Source organism: Python bivittatus, unplaced genomic scaffold, assembly GCF_059951505.1.
Source record: "Python bivittatus isolate LINGU-HERP-01145 unplaced genomic scaffold, Pbiv_v1 ctg000120_np1212, whole genome shotgun sequence".
NCBI lineage: Eukaryota > Metazoa > Chordata > Lepidosauria > Squamata > Pythonidae > Python > Python bivittatus.
In genome coordinates this window covers 6288873-6313184 of record NW_028277037.1, presented here as the reverse complement: position 1 = coordinate 6313184, position 24312 = coordinate 6288873, and the positions used below count along the sequence as shown (strand labels likewise).

General features: G+C 39.6%; 1 protein-coding gene across 7 annotated transcripts in view; it reads left to right on the top strand.

The window, feature by feature from the left end:
- Window positions 1-23986, top strand: part of LOC103054496 (CD36 molecule (CD36 blood group)) — a 52613-nt gene extending 28627 nt beyond the window's left edge. For all 7 annotated transcript variants that reach the window (XM_088134912.1, XM_088134906.1, XM_088134908.1 and 4 more), the window contains 12 exons: window positions 8057-8217; window positions 10010-10154; window positions 11359-11541; window positions 12957-13048; window positions 14569-14615; window positions 16082-16151; window positions 16739-16926; window positions 17845-17963; window positions 18470-18543; window positions 20705-20759; window positions 21750-21914; window positions 23420-23986. In XM_088134912.1, coding sequence (XP_087991038.1) covers window positions 8165-8217; window positions 10010-10154; window positions 11359-11541; window positions 12957-13048; window positions 14569-14615; window positions 16082-16151; window positions 16739-16926; window positions 17845-17963; window positions 18470-18543; window positions 20705-20759; window positions 21750-21914 — 1191 coding nt within the window. In that variant the 5' untranslated portion in view covers window positions 8057-8164 and the 3' untranslated portion in view covers window positions 23420-23986. The remainder of the gene's footprint in view (window positions 1-8056; window positions 8218-10009; window positions 10155-11358; window positions 11542-12956; window positions 13049-14568; window positions 14616-16081; window positions 16152-16738; window positions 16927-17844; window positions 17964-18469; window positions 18544-20704; window positions 20760-21749; window positions 21915-23419) is intronic.
- Window positions 23987-24312: the final 326 nt, after the last annotated feature.

Genomic DNA, 24312 nt, shown 5'->3' with positions numbered 1-24312 from the left:
TTGCCAAATCTTACAAAACCTATCTGTGGTTGGCCAGGTGTAGTTTGGGTTATTTACTCTCATTTAACAATTATTCTAACTCTCCTTTTGAGCATACACTTAAAAATTAATCAAGATGTAATGGGTGAGTCTGCACATTTTCTCCAGCCACACGTGGCTTGTTCAGTTGTAAACTCTGATGACTCTTAGTTCAGTGTTTCCAATTTCAGAGGCACAGCCCAGCTTTGAAAAAAAATAGCCTAGTAGCAGTTTCCTTCCGCATTACTACCTACTGTCAGAAAAAGAAAAAAAAAAATCAAGTTTGTCCTTGGCTAGAATAAATAAAATGAATGTAAGCTCTTCTAAATTAGGGAAGTGTGCAAACAATATGAGCTGTTCAGTTAACTTTGAAAAAAGTTGATAGTTGACATAGCCCTGGCATGACTGTTATCATGGTCATTTCATATCTGTTGTAAAATACAAGTATATTTGCTGACTGTCGCAAATAGCTCCCCCAGCAGACTCCAGATAAAGGAAATGCTTGTGTGGCATGGAATTGTACATGAGTTCTTAAATCTGAATTTTGCTTCTATTCACCTGAGTGCATTTGTTTAAGCCTTCAACTGAACCTTATCATTTCTATTTGCCTACATTCAAATTGCAGGCTGTGCTGAAATTTTCCAGTGTTGATTTTTAAATCAAAGCCTAGATAATTGGCTGGAATGAAGGTTACCTCTACTGAAAGCATTGTGTCTCATTAATGATAGCTTCTTCTTTCCATGCTAATTTCTGGATTAATTAGAAGAGTTATTCCACCCACGCAAATGGTATAGTGCACATTTTTCTACATGATCTCCAAGTCTGATACACTACAAAGCTAATTATCTTCAGCCACTGATACATAAAGCAGTTTGCTCTGGAGGTACAAGGCTGATGCTGTAGGCAAGTGAAAAAAAAAAGCAAAACAAGTCCAGACTGAATAAGTGAATGATGTGTCACTGCTAAAATATTTATATAACGTGCATGCATACAGACAGAGAGAGATGAGAATATCAGCCTGTTCCCTGTCCAAGAGGAAAATAGTCAAAGTTTCCTGGGATTCACTAAATGAAGGAAAGTACCGACCTGTTATCCAATCAGTGTTCTGTAAAAGAGTTGCCTGTATAGATAATCAGAGCAGGCAATGGCAGATAGTCTCTGTTTAACCTTTGACTTGAAAAAGCTAAGCAGCGTTGGACCTGGTTAGCATTTGGATGGAGGACCAATAGGAACTTCCACGACTGTAACTTAGATTGGCTGCAACATCCTGGAAGAAAGCAATGGCAGATCACTTCCTTTTATTGCTTCAAGAAGACTCAAGGGTTAGGGTTACCCTAACCCTAACCCTAACCCATAGAGTCACTACTGAGCTCAAACTCAGAGGAGACTCTATTTTTCATATAAGTGGATGGACTGCGGAGAGGCGAAACCGGCCAGATAGATACAGACAGAAGGACCAGCCAGTTGCCAATGGAAAGCCCACAGTAGGACATGGGGCCAACAGCGCTCCCCACACAGTTAGAGGCAAAACGCTACGCTTCCAATACTGGAGCTACTGCCGAGCTAAATCTTCCAAAAACCTTTAGTTAATCCTCTTTTAAAGCCATACCGATTGAGCAAGATTGCACACCTTCTCGTGATCGCACTCTGCACATTCCACAGATTAGCAACGCTTTGATTTGATTGTCCCGACTGTCTTGCTATTCTTTTAATTCTGCAGGACTATATGAATGTATCTCTGTTCTTCTCCACCTTTATTTTCCCTACCCCCGAGCTGGAAAAGTTCCATCTATTGGCATGTTTTCTCATAGAAGGGTTATTTCAAGCCTTTTGAAAACCCTGTCTACCCTTGTCGGAATATTCAGTTGTGGTTGCAGAATATCAGAACTGTCTGCAGTTGTGGTTGTTGAAAAGTACTCTGCTGTCATAGTTCTCCAACTTTTAGACCTTTTCCAAAGGTCTAGCATAGAATTTCCCTTCATTCCCGTCCCCCCCGATATTGCTGTAATGGGCATAATTTTATATAAGCTTTGCACCACAACCCTGCTGTTTCTTTCTTCCCCCTTCCAGTTCAGTTTTGGCATATGTGACTTTTTCTTCCAATCCTAGTCCAAAAGAATCCTACAGCCATTGTTTCTATGGTTTTATTTCGTAAACTAGCTAGATTGGGAACAGATTGGGGTGGCCTATACATGTAATAAATAAAATGCAGTGAAATTTTTGCAACATCTTTTGCGAAGGAGAGGTTCATGGGCTTCATGGGAGAACCACAGCCCTTCTGGTTTAACTGCAAGTTTCATCCGATCAATCCCTATAAACCAGTGTTGTCCAAACTTGGCCACTTTAAGTTGAGTGGACTTAAACTCCCAGAATTCCCCAACCAGCCATGCTGGCTGGGGAATTCTGGGAGTTGAAGTCCACTCAACTTAAAGTGGCCAAGATTGGACAACACTGTCATAAACCATAGCAGGACTGCAGGGCTTAAGCGGAAGTGATTGAAGGCTGATTGAAGCTGACTCAGTCTCTGTGATTCAGATACCTGAATTGAACACTTTGGGAATAGGGAGGGTGGGGGTGGATAGTTAGAGGTAGGGCTTAATTGTATTGAGCTGTTTTCTATGGTGTAGTATTTAAAAACACCATAAGGCACAGTTCCAACGATCTCTCAAAAAATGCTTGTGGTCCAGCATTAACTCAAAATCCTACAGAGCTTCTCTACAAATGCTAAATAATCCTTCCACTTTTCCTGCCCGTGCTTGCAGGAGAATCTAATTTTTTTTTTTAAAAAAAAATCTTAATTGTGTCCCATAAACAGGCTTTATATATATCTTTGTCTGATTTGTGCAACTGTTGGTGGAAATTTCTCTGAGGTTTTTGGGGTTTTTTTCAAATTGCTTTTACTTCCATTTTTGGGGGGTTTTGTTCTTTGACCCAGATATTTCTCAGATGCAAGAGTTTTAAATAAAAACCCCCCTGAGTTAGCTTTTTTTCTTTTTTTAAAAAAAGTCATCTTTCATTTGCATGGAACTTACAGTAAGGCATTTTTTTTAAGACTCTGTGTCACAGAGTGAGGTGGGGCAGGGAGAGAGAAATTTTAAAACAGTAATGAAATTATGAATACTAGACTGCTTTACACCGGGCGGGGGGGGGGGGGTCACATTACTACCAAGTCTAGTAGAGGTAAAATGTCCAAATTAATTTCCAACAGAATTGTAGTATAGCTTTCTTACATATCTAATTGTGCATAATTGATCCCAGAATATCATATATTAATATTCTGGGATTAATTATGCTCAAAACAAATAAACAGCTATGGCATTTTGTTTTATTTTGTTTTTTAAATGTAATTTGATTTAATTAACTTTGCTGTATGAGCTCATGTCTGGCTTTTTGTCATGAAAGCCGATGTGACAATCTCATTAGCCGGAAAAGATGCTTCTGCCATCGATAGCTGATAAGCTTTGGTATATGACATCAACAGTTGCACCAGGGGTGTCTGTAGGGAGGGGGTCAAAAAAGTCAATATGGCAGCCACCGCTATATGATCAAAGCACTGCCCCTTTTTAACATGTGCAATATCTCATAGTGGTGGCTGCCATATTGACTTTTGGACAACCCTGAGTTGAGCATATTGATATCAAGACTTGTATGGACCATTTTTTGGTCCTTGGGTTCTTGTGGGATCAAAATGCTGGTGGGACATCTGGATCTGACTGTACAGATAATGAAGAGACTAGTGGCCATGCTTGATCTCATTGCTACCTCATTGATATTTCATCCCAGAGGTCTAGGGAATTCTACGTATTAGGCAAGTCTTGCCTTGACTACTGCTGTATGTTTCCTGTTAGACTTTCCTTGAAGATAGAGGAGAAGCTTCAACTGAAAGAAAATGCAGGAGATAAAAGCACGGAATTGTTTTGGACTGACAATTCTGACTGAATAGTGAACATAATGTATTTGCATGAACAAATGATTGTTTAAAATAAACCCAGTCTTTGCCTCTCTTCACTCTGTAACAACTGCAGAAAATATGCTCCCTGTTCCTCCTTTCTTCCACCTTGCCAGCATTATAGCCTTCTCTAGAGAGCTGGGTCTTCGCATAATGAGTCTAAAGAAGGGTAATTTGATCCTGGTCATTTGTGCCTCACACAATAATTCACTGAACAGTGAAAGAGAAGGAACTTCTCCTTCACTTTCTTGATCTTTTTTTCCTCTTTCATGAGGAAATCTTGAGTCATCTTGAGTCCACACCTATAGCCTGAAGTTCTAAATCTGAGCCCCAACTGTTGTGCTATAAAATTGCATTGTTTATCCTTCCAAGACTGTTACTTGTTTTGAAGTGAGTGCAGGATATAATCTACATGGCAAGCATCAACGTGTACTGTCACAGTTTCCTCAGCTTCATAGGAAATGGTGGGAACACCCTTTGACTTGCTTGCCAACATTCTGGCTTCACAGAAGACAGTGGAAAGCTTCACAGTGAACTCAGTGTGAAGGTACAATTCATTTGTGCTTCAAAAACCATACAGGGATAGGACTTGTGAATATCAAAACATTTTCCCCTCAAAATGGGAATAGTGCTCTTGGTTTTTTCTTCTCTTTCTCTCTTCCTGTCCTCTGCCTCCCTGGTTTAACAGGATGGCCTTGTCATACTGTGTGGACAGAGATGAAGAGAATGCACAGAGTGCAGGAATAACATCCAAAGCAACATGGAGACCAGCTGCCAACCAAGGTTTTTGAAAAATAAAATAATTAAAGGTTTAAATGCAGACTGAGACCAAATCCATTCATGGAATGCAATACAAATAAGCCAACACATCAAGGCAACAAGGAAGCCAAAACTTTTAAAAGTAAAAGACAGTAAGAGCAGCTTAGCTTCCACGTACCTAGGATTCTCCTCCTCCTCCTCCTCCTCCTCCTCCTCCTCTTTGGGCTGGGCAGTCTGCTGGCTAGGTCATCCATGCTGCATGTGGGTGTTGTGCAGCTTTAGCATTGGCCTGTGCAATGCAACCCAGCCAGGGGCCCGGGGTCAGCAGCATCATCCTCGGACACGCGTCAAGGGAACAGGAGGGAAAGAGGCATTCACGTTTTCTTTGACTGCTTTTCATCCGCAACTATGGAACCTTTGGGATGTCCAGTTTTCTGGCAAACAGATTCTCCAATAAGAGGATCAACAGACCATTCAGGGACTTTTGCGGCCTGTTGCTTTGCAAGTCATTTTTCAAAGAGAATTCCCTCTCTGAAGCTCCCAGAAAGAAAGGGTAGGCATGCCATGTGGAGTTCGGTAAATGTTGACAGCCGAGCATGATTTTCTACCATAAGAAGTTATGCAACTTCTTGATCTTGATCTTCTGAATTATATTAATTGCCCTCAAACTGTGTCTGTCAAGTAACTATCACATTTCTTGATCAGAAGTTCTCCACCTGCATACAACCATCAAGAGTTATGGAGATCAGGGTTCATGTCTGCAGGAATAAAATGTGGAAGCCCCTTTATACAAGTCTATTAATCTATTTTTTTTTCTCTGAGATTGCTATGTCCAGTGTTGTAAAGAACATGCCCACTCTGCTTTGGTCTTCTGTGGATGGAGGACTTCAACATTCACAAAGATCATAGTGAAACGTCTTCACCCGTGGGACACATTGGTCTAGAAATTCCTATACCTCAGGAATGGGCTACAGCACTATTATATGTGATATTATACTGACATCCCACATCGTGCAAATTATTGAAAGGGGCCTGGAGAAGCCCTGCAGCTTTGCTTAACTCAGCTTGTGGTGACTACAACAGTTTTCCAATGCAGTTGATAGTTCCTACATTTTTGTAAATGGCACTATCTGTATAATTTGCCTGGAACTTCTCCATTTAAGATTTCAGAGCTCTAGCATCTGTTATGTCTTTTCCTTTCCCAGAAGAATTATTACAATCAGCAACTTGTAACGAATTGCGTCATAGTATGCTAATAATCTTTTGGACACAATGCCTCTGGCATAAGTTTGGACTAAGGTGTCATATGTAGGGACAGTGAATGCCATCACTTGATGCTGTTTGCAGAAGTAATTAGACAGACATACTACAACTCCAAAGTAGCTTCTTGCTTCTGGACAGCTGATGTAGCATCATTTAGGACTAAATTGAAAGTATAGGTAGCACGGTGGGTATATTGTATGTAGCACTCTATTGTCGAACTGTAATTCCAACTTTCAACCCTGATTGCTCATTGGAAGGATCGATAATGAAGCTCAAGCTCAGATATTTTGGCCACCTAATGCGAAGAGAGATCTCTTTGGAGAAGACCGTGATGCTGGGAAAGATTGAAGGCAAAAGGAGAAGAGGACGGCAGAGGATGAGATGGTTAGATAGCATCACTGAAGCAATGAGCATGAAACTGAGCAAACTCAGGGAGGCAGTGAAGGACAGGAAGGCCTGGCGCAATATGGTTCATGGGGTCACGAAGAGTCGGACACGACTTAACGACTGAACAACAACAACAGCAACAATTCCAACTTGAATATTAGTATACAACCCACTTGTAGAAGTTCCATCACAGCCTTGGTGCTGCAGTTGACATGTCCAACCCATTACTTACAATGGTGTTTAAATATCATAGATCAAACCAGCCATTAACTGGTGGTCTTCTTTCAAAATGCCCCCCAAAACTCTTGTATCTTTATGCTGAGAAATTCACCGGCATTTCCATCAGTAGACACGCGAACCACCTGGTTGAACTGAACTTTCTTGCCAATAGCTAGGGTTGTGTGAATTGTCATAAAGAAAAAATGAGCTTTCTTTATATCATGTATGATCCCATCCCCAACAGAGTTAGAAATAAAGCTAGTTAGTTCATTCTGTTTGTCAGGCCTATCCTCACTCAATAACCTGTCCAGCACAGCTTATATCTGGCAACAAGTGTGATAATTAGGAAAAAAAAAGATCCATGGGATCAACCTCAGTACATACCACGGCCTCTGTGATCTGTAAGAGTCATGTTAGAGACAGGGTCACTGTCACGTTGAGAATTCAATCAAATATTTGTACAAGCCTTTTCAGATTCTTTCCCAATACATTCTGTAGCTGGCCCTGTTATCTGAAGCTTCATGACTCACAATGTTGCTTTTTAAGCAAGTCACTCATACAATCCTTGATTGAAAAAAGCCTGCATGCCCAGTAAAGTTCTTGTTGACTTGTACACCAGCTTTGCTTGTGAAAATCAACAAAATATGTGACATTAAGAGTTCACTAAAATGAGAGTTAAGAGTTCACTGAAAAGTTCACTGAAATGAGAGGCCCTGATGGCATTAGACCTGCTGATAGTTGGTATCCTGGTCCATTCCATGCTCAAGGCACACACTTTGTTTTGGTCAATTCTCTGTGACTCAAGGGATTTCTTTGGTCTGTAGGAACATCTTGAGTACCTGCTGAGCATTGTACTTCATTTTGTTTCTGATCAAATACAATTTTGATCATTCTATTAATTTTTATTCCAATTAAAGGAGATTGTAGCACGATTAGTATAGCCTAGACTTGATCAAACTGTATTCAACTAAGCAAGAGTACAGCTGGTATATACAGAAACTGTCTGAAATGCCATTAAAAAATGCTGCTTAAACATTTTTAGCCTACATATTCATTATTAAAAACAAAATGAGTTTGATGCACACTTTGCTGTTCAGAACTCATAATTTATGATTATGGGATTTTAGCATTTGTAGCCTTAATTTGGCTACATTCTCTTAAAGAACAATGTAAATGGTCTAGTTGATGTCAAAGAAGTGCATAGAAATGTGTTGTTGCTTATTTCTCTAGATACTTCTTTAGGTTTTTGAAAAACCTTCTACCCTTCCTGCACCTAAATATTGCTGAGAAATAAAAATGATACTCAGCTCAAATTTTGCCAATCAATAAAAACTGATGGGCTTTTCCAGGAAACATTATCTGAGCTACTCTGTATTTGAGCAAATAATGTCTGAAAATGTTCTTAGAGACTTGGAAAAAAATATTTAAATACTAAAATGTTGTTGTTATTTCCTTTTACAGGAATCAGTCATTGAAAATGGTACAACTGCTTATAAGAGCTGGATTGTTCCTGGGAGTCCAGTCTACAGACAGTTTTGGTTCTTTGATGTACAGAACCCGGGCGATGTGATGGCGAATGGTTCTGCTCCAATACTTCTGCAGAAAGGCCCATATACTTACAAGTAGGTGAAGACCTGAGAACGATCATGTCTTGGGGACTTGGAAGAGGGATTGGAGAGCAAACAGATACTCCATTGAGTCGGGACAGGAGATTGAGTCCAACCCCCTATGCAAGGCAAGAATCCAGAATAGAATATCCTTGATAGAGCGGGGTCCATAATTGCTTGAACACATTCAGTGAAGGAGCTGACCACCTCTCTAGGTAATTGGTTCAGCTGTAGAACTGCTTGTGAAGATTTTCTAAATGTTCAGCCAGAATCTGCCTTTTGTAACTGAAGTCCCATTTTTTTATGATAGAGAACTAATAGCAGCTCACTTCAATTCTGTATATTCAGGGACACCTAATGGTGGGATTCTGACAGCTCATGTTTCACAGAATTGATTTTTATGTATCAATTATGGATGACTGAAATGAATCATGGCTTCAGTTTACTGATCTATGTATGTCAGTAAATTTTGTATGTTTTTGTTTCTCTTTTTTCAGCTTTTTTTCTTTAATGATTGTGTATTTGTCTTTTTCTTCATTTTTTTGTATTTAGTTAATAAAAATAATTTTAAAACAGTGCTTAACATATTTTACTCCTCCTCCTCCTCCTCCTCCTCCTCCTCCTCTTCTTCTTCTTCTTCTTCTTCTTCTTCTTCTTCTTCTTCTTCTTCTTCTTCTTCTTCTTCTTCTTCTTCTTCTTCTTCTTCTTCTTCTTCCTCCTCCTCCTCCTCCTCCTCCTCCTCCTCCTCCTCATTATTATTATTATTATTATTATTATTATTATTATTAAAAGGAACACCTTCCACAAATGTAAGGATGTGGTCCACAGATTGCCCATACCTTAGCCTTTATATACTTAACAAATGACCCTGACCCACAATCTGAAAAGACAGTAACTGGTTGCTGCCCAATATATTTTTCTTCCTTGTTATCAGCCCTTCAGTCATAAAGAGGATTTCTGTTTTCTCCCTACAAGCAAAAAATGTTGGTTGCTCAGATGTGCTTTACATAGCAGAAAGCTGAGGCTCCTGGAAAATACTGTAGTAAGAAAATGGGAGGAAATATTTCCCTTGCTTTAAGTCATATTGGAGGGGAACACAAATGGGCAACTTCATCGTGAGGCACTAAAATATATAATGCCTGCTTGGTGGCAGAGGATTGTGGGAAGCATAGTTCTATTCCCAACATCTGGAGGGGGGCCAGATTACCGGTTCTTAGATTGCACTCCAAAACCGCCACATGCAAATCATGTTTTGAATGCTCCGTTGTTGTCCATGAGCACTACTCTCTAGAGCAGGATGACCAGTGGGGCTTATTCATCCAGCTTCTGCAAACCAGTTTTGTTTTGCCTTGATTTCTCTGGGGATATTATGTATGAATCTGGCTGTCTTGGCCCAGTGTAAACTATTTGCCTGGGGTTGAATTGTATCCTCAGGCTATTAACAATAGAAAGCTTCTTTCAAGCTCTTACGTAGGTGTGTGTGTGTGTGTGTGTGTGTGTAGTTTGCCTTTCCTGACTGCTCTCTATAGAGCCATCAGAGTGAAACCAAAGCTGAACCACCCACTTTTGGCTGGGGGTGGTGGTGGAAGGCATGCTTTTCATCAGGATTCACAGAGAGGGTAATGCAAAACACACTGAAGAGGCTCTAAATGTGGATATATGTGTGTTGTGGAGGGGAAGGGAAGGGAAGGGAAGAAGAGTATCTGATGGTCCAATATCCATTTGTCTGCTGGCAGAGAGTGCCAGCTCTAGTTAGTTCTGATTTTTGTTCAACACTTAACAAAAGTGGAATCTCTTGTTCTTCAAGGATGCGATATAAACCCAAAGAAAATATCACTGAACTCGAAGATGGCACTGTGTCTTACCTCCAGCCAAATATTATTATTTTTCAACCTGATATGTCAGTTGGGTCGGAAAATGACACTATCACCACTGTCAACCTTGCTGTTGTGGTAAGGAAGTCCTCCAATAAAATTTATATCATCTGCATAGTAAGTTATAATAAATCAGTAAAAGATTGAATTTGGGTATTGTCAGTATTGTGGAATGACTTTTATCCATTCTTTCAATGTTGTGGATGAACGAAATAGACTTTTCAGTTGAAGCAACCTACTAAATTGGTCCATTTGGCACCAACAAACTCACTTGCTTTGTTCCACAAGCTTTCTGTCATTGTATTAACCTGGTCATGCTTTTTAGCTTCAGCATCTTTTCCATTTAAATCTTTGGAGAGAGAGGAGGTTTCTCAAATCCCTTCCCCATTCTATACTTGGCTACTTTGATGAGATGACTAATAAGGGTACCAATTATTACTGCTTGGTAGAATCTCTAGAGGCATCCAGACCTACAGAGATTGTGAGTTTTCAGTAAAGCATATTGCCCAAACCTCTTGGTGTTTTGTGTGCAGAATGATTTAGCCTTTGTTTGTATTCAGTTCTTGAAGCAATGCTACTTAAATACGTATATGCATATATATATATGCATATACTATCTCAGAAATATGGTATCAGACTTAGTCTAGTTAAGTCTATTTTTAGGGGTGGATGAATTAAAATGACATTGTTACTTCTAAGAACTCTGACACTGGAAAATGTGTTACATCTAAAATCCTAACATTTAATTATTTCCCCTCCTGATGTCCCAGCTGATTTTTGACTTTTTAGCTGATGGTGAGGGATGCTGGGAGATGTAGATCAGCAAAACCTGGAAATCCATATATTTCTAATTCTTACTGTGTCATTTCTCTGTCTTAACTTTTCATCAAAAGGAGTCATCATCTACCAGTAAATCTGGTATTACTCTTTTGTTGTTCTCTTCCCCATCCTCTGATTTTGGACCTGACATTATTTTTTTTCCCGAAGCTTTAAAACTAATTTTATCTCCTGTATCCTACAGAAGAAATGGTTAGGACTGTCTGCCTGCTATAATGGTGAAGATACACATTCACTACAAACCTATTAATTATTTCACTGTGCTGCATGTCTCATTATACTGATAAGATCTAAATCTTCAGCATGCGCTAAGGTTCAAAACTTTCAGATATTCTGTGATCTGATCACATATAAGACTGAATTCAAGCCTGTTATGAAAGCTTTTGGTTGGTTTGCATCCCAGTGTCAAAAGTTTAATTTATAGACATATTTGTATTTGCTGTAGGCGGCACCTGCTTTGTTTACAAGTGGACTTGTTCAAGCCTTGATGGACATTTGGATGAAATCATCAAAATCGTATTTCCTCCAAACTAGAACTGTGAAAGAAATACTTTGGGGATATGAAGATCCTTTCTTGAAAAAAATTCCAATGGTAAAAGTTAATACAGTTGTCGGAGTGTTCTATCCCGTAAGTATGCATTCAAAGGGAAAATTAATTGCTTGGGGTGTGATTCTAGGAAAGGGTGAATGCTGCTATAATAAATGCATCCTTAAAATTCAGACAGTTCGAAACATTAAAATTAGGATAGCCTTTGGCATGTATTAAGATGACTTATCATAATTCAACAGACTTTTATTCTATGTAGAGAAGTGTTGCTGTTAGCAATCTCCTCCATCAGATGTTAGAAACGAAGGTCATAGTAACAAATGGGATTTTGATAAGGGTATAAAGTAGTTTCCTTATCTTGTTTCCCTTCATCAGGTGATAGCACCAATCTGACTATGGCTGATCTGGAAAGCTAAGCAGGGTCAGTCCTGGATAATAGTTGGATGGGGAAAACGACTGGGAAGATCTACTTTATAGGCAAAAAATAATTTCAAAGAAGGTGATAAAATGCACCGATGTCTCCGTATAAGTCACCAGCTTGACTCCAAGGTGATTTGACTATCTCACTTCACAGCAGAGAAGTGAGACATGGCCCCAAATTATTTTTCGACTGCACAAATTTCTTTCACAGGTGTTCAGAATTTTTTTCTATTTTTTTCCCCTTGGGAACTTGGACATCTGAATTAACTAGCATTGTCTCGGAAGTGGAAAGATTGGCTTTGGAATCTTCCTTTTTCGTACAACTGATTGTTTTGGCATTTTGTATACATTTTGAATTCATCCTAATCCATAATTATATACATGCCTATGTTGGAAATGCCTCCGAGAGTGCTATGGCTGTGGTTGCATCATGAGCAGGAAGGGAGATATTTTAATAATGTTTTTGTCAACGTGCATGAAAAAATGGGAGGGTGGGGTAAGAACTTAAAGCTGTGGCAAACTTTGCATGATCAACATCCAGAATATAAGGTTAGAAATTCTAATTATTCTAAAAATGACAAAGCTAGTCCAAAGGCAGGAGGAAAGAAAATGGAATAATCATGTAGGAGGAGGAAGATGTACCATTAATGTTCGTAAAGTATTTGCCTCCTTGTCATAGAACAGAAGTTAAAATAATGGTCATTTCCTTATCTTATAATGTTGAGGTTACTGAGGATTTATTTTAAATTGGGTTGGGTTATTTTTAAAAGACATGAATGCTTGGTCTAAAGCTGATTCAGGGCATCTTCATATATATATTTTTTCCCTTAACTGTGACTATTTCCTTATTTCAGTTTTTAGCAAAACCACATTTCAAACACAAAGATCTCCATGTCTTAGGTACAAGAAAAAAACAGTTGCCTGTTAAAAAAATTTTTTTAAAAGATGGTTGACATAACTTAGGTTTTGTCGAGTAGCCTTGAACAGACTTTTAAATAGTAAAGAGTTCATCTTGACGATCAAGCGTATTTGCATCAAAAATTAATTTTCTGTTCTCTGTCTTTATGTCATTCAAGTACAATGAAACATATGATGGCCCTTACAGAATTTACAGCGGGAAAGACGATATAAGCAAGAAAGGAATTATCCTCACTTATAATAATAGCAGGTATAATATACTTGGGAAGATATAGATTTTTTTTCCCCAGAAATTGCAATATTTTAGTTTAGCAATCAGTTCTGTTTTGTGAACTCTTACAGCACTTGCTTTCTATATAGATAAGATTCTCCAGTGCAGCAGCAGAATATTCAGTCATAGGAAGGTGTGTTGGTTGTATTCACATTGTACTGAAGACCAATGAATTCTGTGGTGGTTATCACTAGATTTGGGGTTTGAATTGTTGCCATTTAATTTCAAATCCTTGCATTATCATAAGGCAAATGTAGATAGCTTTGGGCAAGTGCCTATTACTCAGCTTGGTCTCCCTTGGGCAGAGTGATAGCACAGAGAAGATAAAGGTTGATCCTCATGGATCAGGAGCATTATATGACAATTGTTAGGGTCTTGCATAAAATAACTTTCTTGTCACCACAAGGCCAATCATAAGAAGATGGTCTTTCGCTTGAGCCCTAGAGTCAAGTCCTTAGCATAAATCAGTGAATATTCCATTTTAGAAGAGCTCATGTGACATCCCAACATAAGAGATGTGGGCAGATTAGTGTTCCTTTTATTAGAGCTGGAAGCCCATCCAAACCCATTTGGGCAGATCCAAGTGGATTTGGATGGGCTTTCAGTTCTAGTAAAAGTAAGACAGGGTGACCAAGTTCACATGGCACAGCGGACGTGACCATATTCCTATCATTAACTGACTCACTCCCATCTGCCAGTCTCGACATTGATGGCTGAGTCAGCCAGGAACAACCCATTTTCTAAGACAGGTTGGGAGGCTATAACTTCCTGATGTCTTTCCTCCAAATGCTGTAGGGAGGGGGTATAATTAAAAATCCACAGTGATGCAATCAGCGTTGACACTCCTTTGGACAGAGTTGGTGAACTCTACCACCCTCATCCCTTCATTTTCATTTTCTCTCCCCTCCCTGCATGAGTATAGGGAGGAAAGAAAAAGTGGGAAGAGATGGAGTTCCAGCCCAATTTTTCTAAAGCCTTTTTAGAACCTCATCTAGGGGCAGAATAGCTAACTGGGGGAAATTAATTTAGCCTAAAAGAGACTAGGGGTGTTTGGGGCTAACATGAATGTCCTGTGGATATTAGTTTTTGGAGTTAAGTGACCTGGTTTGAGCCTTCTTCCAATACCAACACCTTCTTTTCCTGTTTGATCCACCTGAGAGAGTCATGTGGAGACTCGCCAATGAGCCAATGAGATTTCAATGGGTTTTATATAAATACTACCCTATTGCTTTTTCACACCTACCCTAGGAAAAGAGGATGCTGTTTGTTACTTTGCACACTACTTTATAAACACTCCTCCTATCCTAACATAAATTCTCATACCTTTTTCAATTCCTTCTTGTGGGGAATATGGTTACAAGAAACCTGGAGAATAGAATATCTACTCTGCCCCTGAATTTGTTTCATTTCCACACTTTCCTTAGATTCAGAAGACAATTGTTTAGCTAGGAAAACTGCCTGACATCATCTGAGCTGCATATTATTTTTCTTTTTTAAAGGACCCTTACATACTGGAAAAGTTATTGTGGTATGGTGAATGGCACTGGTAAGTGTGTAAATAGAACATAACTGAATTTCTATTCCTGTGCAGAACACACACACATATTTTGGCATCCATTAAAGTATGCAAGGTTGGAACTGAAATTGAGTTGGAAAGATCCCAAAGAAAAGGAAATGAGAGAGAGAGCGAGAGAGCGCAACATTTGGGGGTGACTGAGGAGATGTCTGCAATGGAGGAAAATGCTGTGATTTGTGTCAGATCTTGGGGTATAAGCATATACAGATGGGATTTTTTTAATGACATCACCATGCAAATGTCTTCATTTGGTGTCATCATGGCTTGCGGCAGATGCACGAGGCACACACAATAGGGTTTTTTGGATGAGGAGCAATGACTTCCATGAGTGGTGTGATAAGGCAAAAAGGTTAGAGACATAACATGTATGTGAACAGTGCTAAGCTGTTCACTGCTAGTATGTTGCTTTGACAGCTGTTGTTTCCTACCTCAACACACCAAGAAAACAATGAAACGGCTTCTGCTCTTTGCTCCATCAAAGGTGAGTGTTGAGGCTAGAAGACACTTTGAAGTTTGGGAAAAAAAGAAAGATGGATAGATTTCAGGGGCCCGTTCCCAAGTTCGAACTAGAAAATAAAGTTCCATTTGTTAGAAAAAAATTGGTTGCAGTTGCTACACTAAAAATTAAGTGGCATGCTTGGAGGAATAGGTTTGAAAAGAAAAGAAGGAAAGAGAGATTAATTTCAGAGTCCAGTTCAAAGCTATCCCTCCAATCATGCCATTTAAGTGGGAGATCATGAGTTCAAGTCTGCCCTTTGGCACAAAATCAGTGGGGTGACATTGGCCCCTTCTCTCTCTCTCTCTCTCTCTCTCTCTCTCTCTCTCAGTCCTAGGAAAAACATGGCAGCAAACCATGTTGGAAATTGCATGGACTTGTCTATGTAGTCTCCAGTAACCAGCAATGACTCAAGGGACCATAACAACAATTAAGAGCTTGCTATCCCACCTCTCAGATATTTGAGTTAGCTTTGCAAAGTCTTGAGAGATGGAATCATGATTTCACCAAGGATTCAATAAATAGGGGTCATTCTTTAAATGGTAATCTGACCCCCAGGTAGCTTACTTCCTTCTCTGACGTGGAGTCCATAATCCTGGGCAAGTTTCTATGTCATGGCTACTGCTTGATAAATGGTCTTCCAGGTTGCAACTATTTATAAGTCAAAATTTGCCTTGCAAGTCTTAGGTCTGTAAACTCCAGAAAAGTGTTACCTGGATATTGTAAGAAGGAGAAGAAATGCATTATTTTCTTTAGTTCTGGAAGGCCTGCCTTAGCCTCTGTTAATCCAGTAGGTAGAACTGAAGAGCTGAGCTCGATGAACAGGAGCCACAGTCAGACCCAGCCTGAGTTGTTAAGGCACACTTTCAATTCAGATGCAAGTTTTTGGTATGAGCTGGGAGGTTCACAATTCACAGGATGTTCTCATTTTTACTCACAGATGGGTCATCGTTCCCCCCTTTTGTCAGCAAGGATCAAATATTGAGATTCTTTTCCTCAGATATTTGCAGGTAAAAGATCTTGAGTAACTGGTTTCATTCCTTTGATATGGAGATAATAGAATTTTGAATATCAGCAACATTCAACCAGCAGGACTTTTGGGTTAGATTAAGCGGGACTGCTTAATTTTACCACAGAGATTGGCAGCTTCTCTATTAAAATGTCACTCAAAATCCAGTTTACCCCCCAAAGTGTTAACATGCAGAGACCTTAACCACTTCAATACTGTTCCCATTATACTGGAAACCAATTGGGGTTCCATGCAAAACCCTAGATTTCAAGGCTTTCTGAGAGTACGGTGTTAGTAGTCTTTGTTTTTAATATGGCTTTTTACATATTAAACATACATCCCAAACATAATGATTGGCTCTGCTTCTGCCTTGGTGAGATGCCAGTCAATCCTACCTCACCAAAGTGTCACGGGGAGGCTCATCTGATTGAGGATCCCCTCATTTTGATAAAGGAATGAGATCAGCGATGTGTAGATGATCAACTCATGCTTGAGAAATGTGATTGATGATGTCAAGATCGGGGGATCTTGTTCAACATGGTGTATGATCCTTCATAGGTGGTGCTTCATATTACTTTTATTGTACAGGTCAGTCTATGGAACATTTGATAATGAGCAGACAGTGAAAGACATCCTGCTTTATCGCTTCATTATCCCACCTTCAGCTTTTGCTTCACCCCTTACTAATCCTGATAATATCTGCTACTGCACCGACAAGGAGATAAGCGAGAACTGTACAATAAGTGGAATAATGGATATCAGCTCCTGCAAACAAGGTAACAGAGGAAAAATGGGAGGGTTCGGTAGGCTTAATTGAAGCTGAAATTGTATCAAAACCTTGAATCTTGGCTGTACCATTTGTGACTTTTGGCTACATCAAAATTAGAGTTTGACGTTTTTTGATGGCATATTCAGTCAGTTGTCTCCTATAACCTTTTGTTTATATCCACACCCATTTTGACCAACCTGGCCACATGTAGAACATCAGAGCTGATACAAAGGAGAAGAATGTATTTAATAGGAATCTTTCAGCTATGAAATAGTGTCTTGCAAACAATGGTATCTACTGCCCCAGGGTGGCCCAAGAGACAGGATGGTTGCCAGTCCTATTTGTGTAGCCTGGCCCTCCTTCACCCATGCTCAGCCCACAGCTTTTACTCCTGTTAACATTCATTCCCTGCCATCATGAGATAGCTATAGTGGGAGAAAAGCTCCTTGCAACCCGATTGCCCATGAATATTTGCACCATAAATCTGTGTGGGTTAGTGTAATTGACAGGGAAGAGTGAGACCTAGCAATTTGATTTCAATAACATTAATTAACATTGGAATTTTATGTATTCAATGATTTTTACAATTCATGGGGGCATTGTGCATCGCTGTACTAAAGCCAGATTGTAATCCCTCCTGAACTTAATTGGGTCATTGGTATCACACAATGGACCTACAATGGACCCATGGAACCAATTAGAAAATAAGGTCTGAGCAATTTTATAAATTCTTTTGAAGTTTTGATTTGGATCATGTCCAATCTGCATAGCATACTAGGGGAATTACTTGGGGAATACGTTCACCAAGAGGCCTGCTGTCGTCCCAAAGACAGAACGTCTCCTTTCTTCCATTCAGCTTCACTAGCAGAATGGAACTGTATGACCTGAATTGTAAGCCGGCTTCATTTCCCTTTTATTTCTATAGGTAAACCAGTCTACATCACATTGCCCCATTTCCTGCATGGGAGTAAACAACTTTTTCAATACATTGAAGGAATGAAGCCAAATGTGGAAGAGCATACAACCTTTCTGGATGTAGAACCGGTACGTGACTACATGTGGTACCAGCTCCAAGATCATGGATTTGATATGAATCAAATCCATATGCAGGTTGTCTCTGTCATAGAATGTGACCCTTGGAGTGAATTTTTGGTTTCCTGCACCAAAGTGAAAAGCTTTCTCCTAGTTCGTTGTCCAGAGATTGGATAAAGAATTTCAAGAGCCCGTCAGTCTGTACTTCAAGGGGGGGGGGGTTGGTTTATTTTTCCCCCCTCCTTATTCTGAGCACATTTAAAAGGTGCAACACTAACCTTGAAAGCAAATATACATCTCAGATTTGATAAATTTGATCCAGTTTAAAGTAACTGCAAGGAAGTCACTGAATAGTAGTAGTATAGCTAAGACATCTTGGGTACCAAGAGTCCACCTTGTCCAATGCTGGTAAAAACCCTTTAAATCTAGCACCTGAATACATTTTTTTTCTCTTTAATGCTGCTAATCTTTTATTATTCCCCCTTCCCCCAATGTTCACTGTATTTGTTTCATTTTAGACCACAGGATTTACCATGCACTTTGCCAAAAAGTTGCAGATTAATTTATTAGTGAGACCGAATTCAAAAATCTCGTAAGTCTTGGCTGCTTTTTTTTTCTTTTTCCTGCTGGGGAAATGTTGGCCAAAGGTTTCCTTGTCCTGCGTTTATGCTTATCAGGAGAATTGGCTTATGGGCAACAGCATCTTGGGGAGGGGTCAAAATCTGCAAGATGAATGGCATGACATCCTCATTGAAGCTCCATCCCGTTTATACGTGCATGTTGTAGACACCGCAGACTTGGCTTTATAAATCCGGCCTGACTTAGATTTGGGCGCACATTCCCCACTCCTATCAATATCTTACGGATAAAGTGGAAATTGCACCTTATTTCTGAGTAGATGCTTTTGCCCGTTCTTGATGAATATAGTGCTGCAGTCTAAGTGACATTGGCTGAGTCTGCAAAAAAGTTATGCATAGCTAGATTTAGTGAACTTGGATTGGACCTTAGGAAATCTAGGATTGTAGGCTAGACTCTATAGTTTGAAAGAAAAGAAAAGAAAAGAAAAGAAAAGAAAAGAAAAGAAAAGAAAAAAGAACCAACCTGGAAGAAGGCAATTGCCAATCACTTTTGCACTGTGACCAAGAAAACTGCATATAAACCAATCTGTTACTGACTGCCAGCATATTAAATAGACCCCAAAATGTTATGTTCTGTCTTGTGCTCCATCCTATACTTTGCCCTTACTTTTGATTTTCCACAAAAATTCACTAGTCCTGTAATCTAAAGAAAGCTTAGATATCCTTACTGTAGCGTAATAACCACCTTTATGTTTAAATGAATTATTGTTAGGGTCCTGCATGAGTCCCTCCAAGTCCTGCTTCCTCGTGGCAGGTGGGATTGTGCCTAGAAGGGATGAGTAAAGAATGCCGAGAGTGTGTGCCAAGAAAGTAGAAATCTAATCCCAGCAAGCTCACCCAAGTTATGACGGTCAGCATGGGGCAGCAGAAATATAGGAAGATGACTTTAGTGGCAACGGCATCCATTCACACTGGGTGGGAGAAAAGCAATAGTAAACCACTCCTGTAGTTTTACCATAAAAAACGCATGGATCGAAAATATAGTTTAGTTTATTGTTTACTGATTAGTCTATTGACCATATCAGGATAGAAAATATAGAATGATTTATAATGCTCTACCAGAAGATAGGCCCCTCAGGTCAGATGGCACTCAACATGTTGCTGAAGAAGAGCTGAGGATCTTTTGAAGTACTAGTAGTGTTTATGAGGTGACTGGATTAAAGCCTTTGGGATGTCTAGTTGCTGATGTTGCCATGTAGGAAAAGAAAATCTGAAGCTGCAAAGAGGGAATTATAGTGGGAATGTGGAACATAAGGTATGGGAACATGGGAACATTCAACCCAGCGAAAGATGATTACACATTGACATCTTAGGCATCAGCAAATGGACTGAAATTGGACACTTTTGGTCACCAAAAGTGTTTATTATTCAGGACACGAAAAACAAGGAATGACATTGTTTTCATAGTTTGGAGTCACTCAGCCTCTAAATTTAATAAAATAATGATATTTATTTGTTTGTTTGTTTATTCGTTTTATTTAGAGGCTGCATGACTTTGGGCAGTTTACAAATAAAACATAAAAAAAAGGAGACAAAAATGAAGAGTAAAGATAGCAAGGATGACAAAACTGGATGGGAATGAAGGCAAACAGTTGACACAAGAAATAAAATTAAATAACCAGGAAACATGTGTTAAGGACAGTACTTGGGTTCAACACACTCAGTGACTGAATACTATCAATTAGACTTCACAGATGACCCTTTAATATCATGATTAACCAATTTTATGCTCTAACTACTGAGGCAGCTGGTTGGAAACTGGAATGCCAAAGTTGGAAATAGTAAGAAAGAAAAAGTAGTTGGACTGATTGGCCTAGAAAACCAAATTTAACAGGAGAATGTCCCATAGTTTTTTGACAATTCAACCATTGTTTTTATTGCTAACATATTCTTCCAATGATCAAAAAAATTGTTATATACATGGACCTTACTTGATGGAGTACTTAAAAAGCAAACTGATTATATTATTGATAAATGGGAGTGGAAGAGTCTCTTTTTATTGTAGCCCATGAAACCTCTTCTGAAAAATCTAGTAAGACAGATGGGAAACAAATGAAACTGAGCTATTCTAATGTTGCTGCTCTCCCCCCCCCCCTTATTATTTTTTTTCTGCAGAGCACTAAGAAAGATTAAACATCATTATATCTTTCCTGTTCTGTGGCTGAATGAGGTTAGTCGGTTTCCTTTTGAATTGTCTTTCTCCTTCCCTTTACTTTGACTCTTCAAACGAATCTGGTATCCCTATTGATTTAACCAACTAAATAAAGGGAATGCACAGAAAGGCCTGCTTCTATGGGATCACCTGTGCATTATATATTGACTAATAGGCTCGTCCCAATTCTCTGAGCTGTGAGAAATTCCAGAGGTCCTCTCCTTACCTGGTCTTGCTTTCCTCTGGAAGGAAGCCAGTAGGAAGCGCCTTCTGGTCTCATTCGTTCTCTCCTTTCCCAATCATTTGCGGCTTTCCCTCCCCTAAAATTTCTCAACCCCATTTATATGGAAGGAAGCAAGAAAATCCTGAATGGTATCATTTTGGATGGCATATAGGTTTAGAATGCCCTCTGGACAAAGTCATTTTGGGCATCAGGGAGATGTTGCTCTGCTTTCTTCTTGCCGCTGTGCTATCCTATTAACTGCAGGGGTGGAATTTGAAGATACGATACTTGATCGTTCTAGCAACCCATTGACAGGTTTTCCTCTCATTGCTATCCATTGAACTGGGGGAGGGGGCACATTTCTTGAAACTCCAGGGCTGTAGAAGTGCTTCTCCTCTCCCCCTCCCTGCCAAAAAGAAGCATTGTAAAAGTAACTACTGAACTGTAAATTTTAATGTGACAGAAGAGGCACATTATTAAACACACAGGGAGTAACAGGATCCATGATCCTTGCATTTTTTTTTATTAAGCCAGATGTAAGGCTTGTCCAGACCTCAGTTCCTTGCTATGTTGGTCTTTTTCTCTCTGCTGCTTTTCCAACTTGTGACAGAATATCAGTTTGTTATTTGCAATAGCTTTCTTTCCTGCCACAGTACACGATTTTATGCAAAGCTATACATAAATACTTATTTGGGGTTAGAGAAGAGGATCGCTGTTGCTGAGTATTCAGGCCTGTATTCTTCTGCTGACGTGATGCTGCAAGCTCTTTGTCTTTCCTTCTCCAGACGGCTATTATCGGCGATGAACAAGCAGAACTTTTCCGATCAAAAGTGACCAGCAAGGTCAAGTTGCTGCACCTAATTCAAACATTGCTAATTATCGTTGGTTCTGTAATGTTCCTGGGATTCCTCATTGCTTTCTTTGTATGCAGAGGACAGAGTCCCAAATAAGTAAGTGAGGTTTGGAAATTAGACCAGTAATTAATGAGTTGTTCAGAAATTCACCCAGCTCCACTGGATTCTGGGTGGCCTATGATTTTAAAAATATTGAGGCACAAGAAAAACAAGAAAAGAGCACTGGATGTCCAGGCAAACATTCCAACTAACAGAAAAATTCTTATGGGAGCTTCACACCCAAGAACCAGCCAGGTGTTCAAGGACTTCTTAAGCATTAGGAACCATATAGGCCTCTGGGAGAATGCTGTTGCGGAGGGCAGGTGCTGTGACAGAGAGCAATTTTGCTCTCAACAGTGTATTTGTAAACATAAACTCTCAAGTTCTCACTCCATACATAACAGAGGCTGGAAAAGCTTAGCTGATTGTTCACCTGAATGTTGGATGCAATTTATTTCTGAGCCTAACCATTGGAAGATATATCCCAAGGTATATGTCCAGTCCTTCAACTGCAAATAGGGATTTTGGATCCCTAAAGTCCCTGCAAATAGGGATTTTGGATCCCTAAAGTCCCTGCAAATAGGGATTTTGGATTTGCAGTTGCATTACTCTGGAGCAAAGGTACAAACAAGAATCTTTTTATCTAAACCTGCGCATGTAAATACTGAATGCAAGAATGAATTGTATTACCACACATGCACCGAGCATTAATCAAGGAGCTCTAATTTGCTATGCTTTCCTGTTGCATGGGTAGCAAATCAAGGTGTGGCTTTGATGTGATGTGCACATCACTGTGATCACAACATGTGCACATGATCACATGTTATCAAAACTGGCCGCCTATAAATTGATGTGTGAGAATAAAGCTGCAATCAGCAGCTGACATGATGAGGTTAATGTGAGATCAATTTTTTTTTTTTAAAATGCTGAGTGTGGTGCCATTTCACAGATTTAGTAGCCACAACATTCTTACAGCATCATCGGACAGGCATTTAGAAAATGAATATGGTAGCCACTTGCAGATACTCTCTATAGTTGCAAATACTTGCTACTAATTTAGCTACGTGAGATTACTTTGGGGAACCACTCAGCATTTTGAATACTAAGTAGTATAATTCATTATTCTATTTCCCTATTGATCAAAATCATGCTTATTAAAATTATCTGGCCTGGCTTGGATGCAAAGTATGTTGGTCAATATATTTTGCTAGAAAATAAATTGGGCAAAGGAAAGGTCAGGGTCTTAACACCAACCTTCAAGAAGGGGTTAAGGGTAGGACGAGATTACAGATAATGTGATGGCCAAGCGATTACTTTCTTTGAAACATGTCTTGCCTCTTGGCCAAGAAATAAACAATTGTCTTTGATGTTGGGCTTCCAGTTATTGATCCTTCCCAACAACTGGAAGATAAATATGGCTTAACTATGGCTCTGGTTCCATAAGTTTAGGAAGAAATAAATAATATGGATCCTAAGATGCATTCCAAGAGAAATCAAATCTCAATCAATCATTCAACTATTCTGGATTTATCTGACTCATTTGTGGTCTTTTCTTTTCTCAGTCTGCAGGGTGCTACTGGTGAAGGCCACCTTTTCTTCCAGTCTGAAGCAAAGGAAGATTGTTAGACTTGCCTTCATGGTGTTGTTGGCTGTGCTCTGTAAAATGCAAATATCCTGGAGAAGAAGCCTGCAATACAGCCAGGCCAGTGAAGGATAAGTCTCTTCACAACCAAAAGCCAATGGACATTCAGATGAGCTGTTTTCATACCACCAGAAAGACTGGCATGAAACCTGAACTTCTGCAGCTCTCTGAATAAAATCCCATTTTCACCCTTTTCAAAATGGAACTTCAATTTGGACTTGAGCTTGTTCTACTGATTATGCAACCACGCCACCATTTCCCTTGATTCTTAGTACATTGGAAATTGAAGAATGGGAACTGAAGTTATGGAGTGCTAGGCTGATCCTGCCCTTGAAAATAATGTGCGAGTTTTTTGTTTGCTTCCCACCCCTCTGAAGAAAAGAGCTCTCCTGTTTTTGTCTTCAAAAGCTGTGACTGTTTTTGAAGGAGAGGAAGAAAGGTCAATAATTGTAGAATATTAATTGCTAGTAAAGAGTTTTACCAAAAAGGCCTGTTTGATTATGTGGGTTTCTGTCCACACCACCCCAAGCTCCCCTAACCCTCCCTCTGTGCCACAGACTTGCAAAATAGTCTCTTGTTGCTGTGTTGTGGGAAGATATTGGGTGTAATCCAAGGAAAGGCATCTTAATAGGCAGATGTTAACATTTTTGGCAGTGCCTCAAGATAGGTGGGATTCTATCTCACAAATGGGTGGTGCTAGTTTTGGTGAGTGAGTCTGAGTTTCCTGGTTTCCAAAGTACAGGCAACTGTCCAGTTTGTCACTAGCAAAGATTGTAACGGGGAACCTAGAGACCCAGTGTGGGGGTGAAAGTG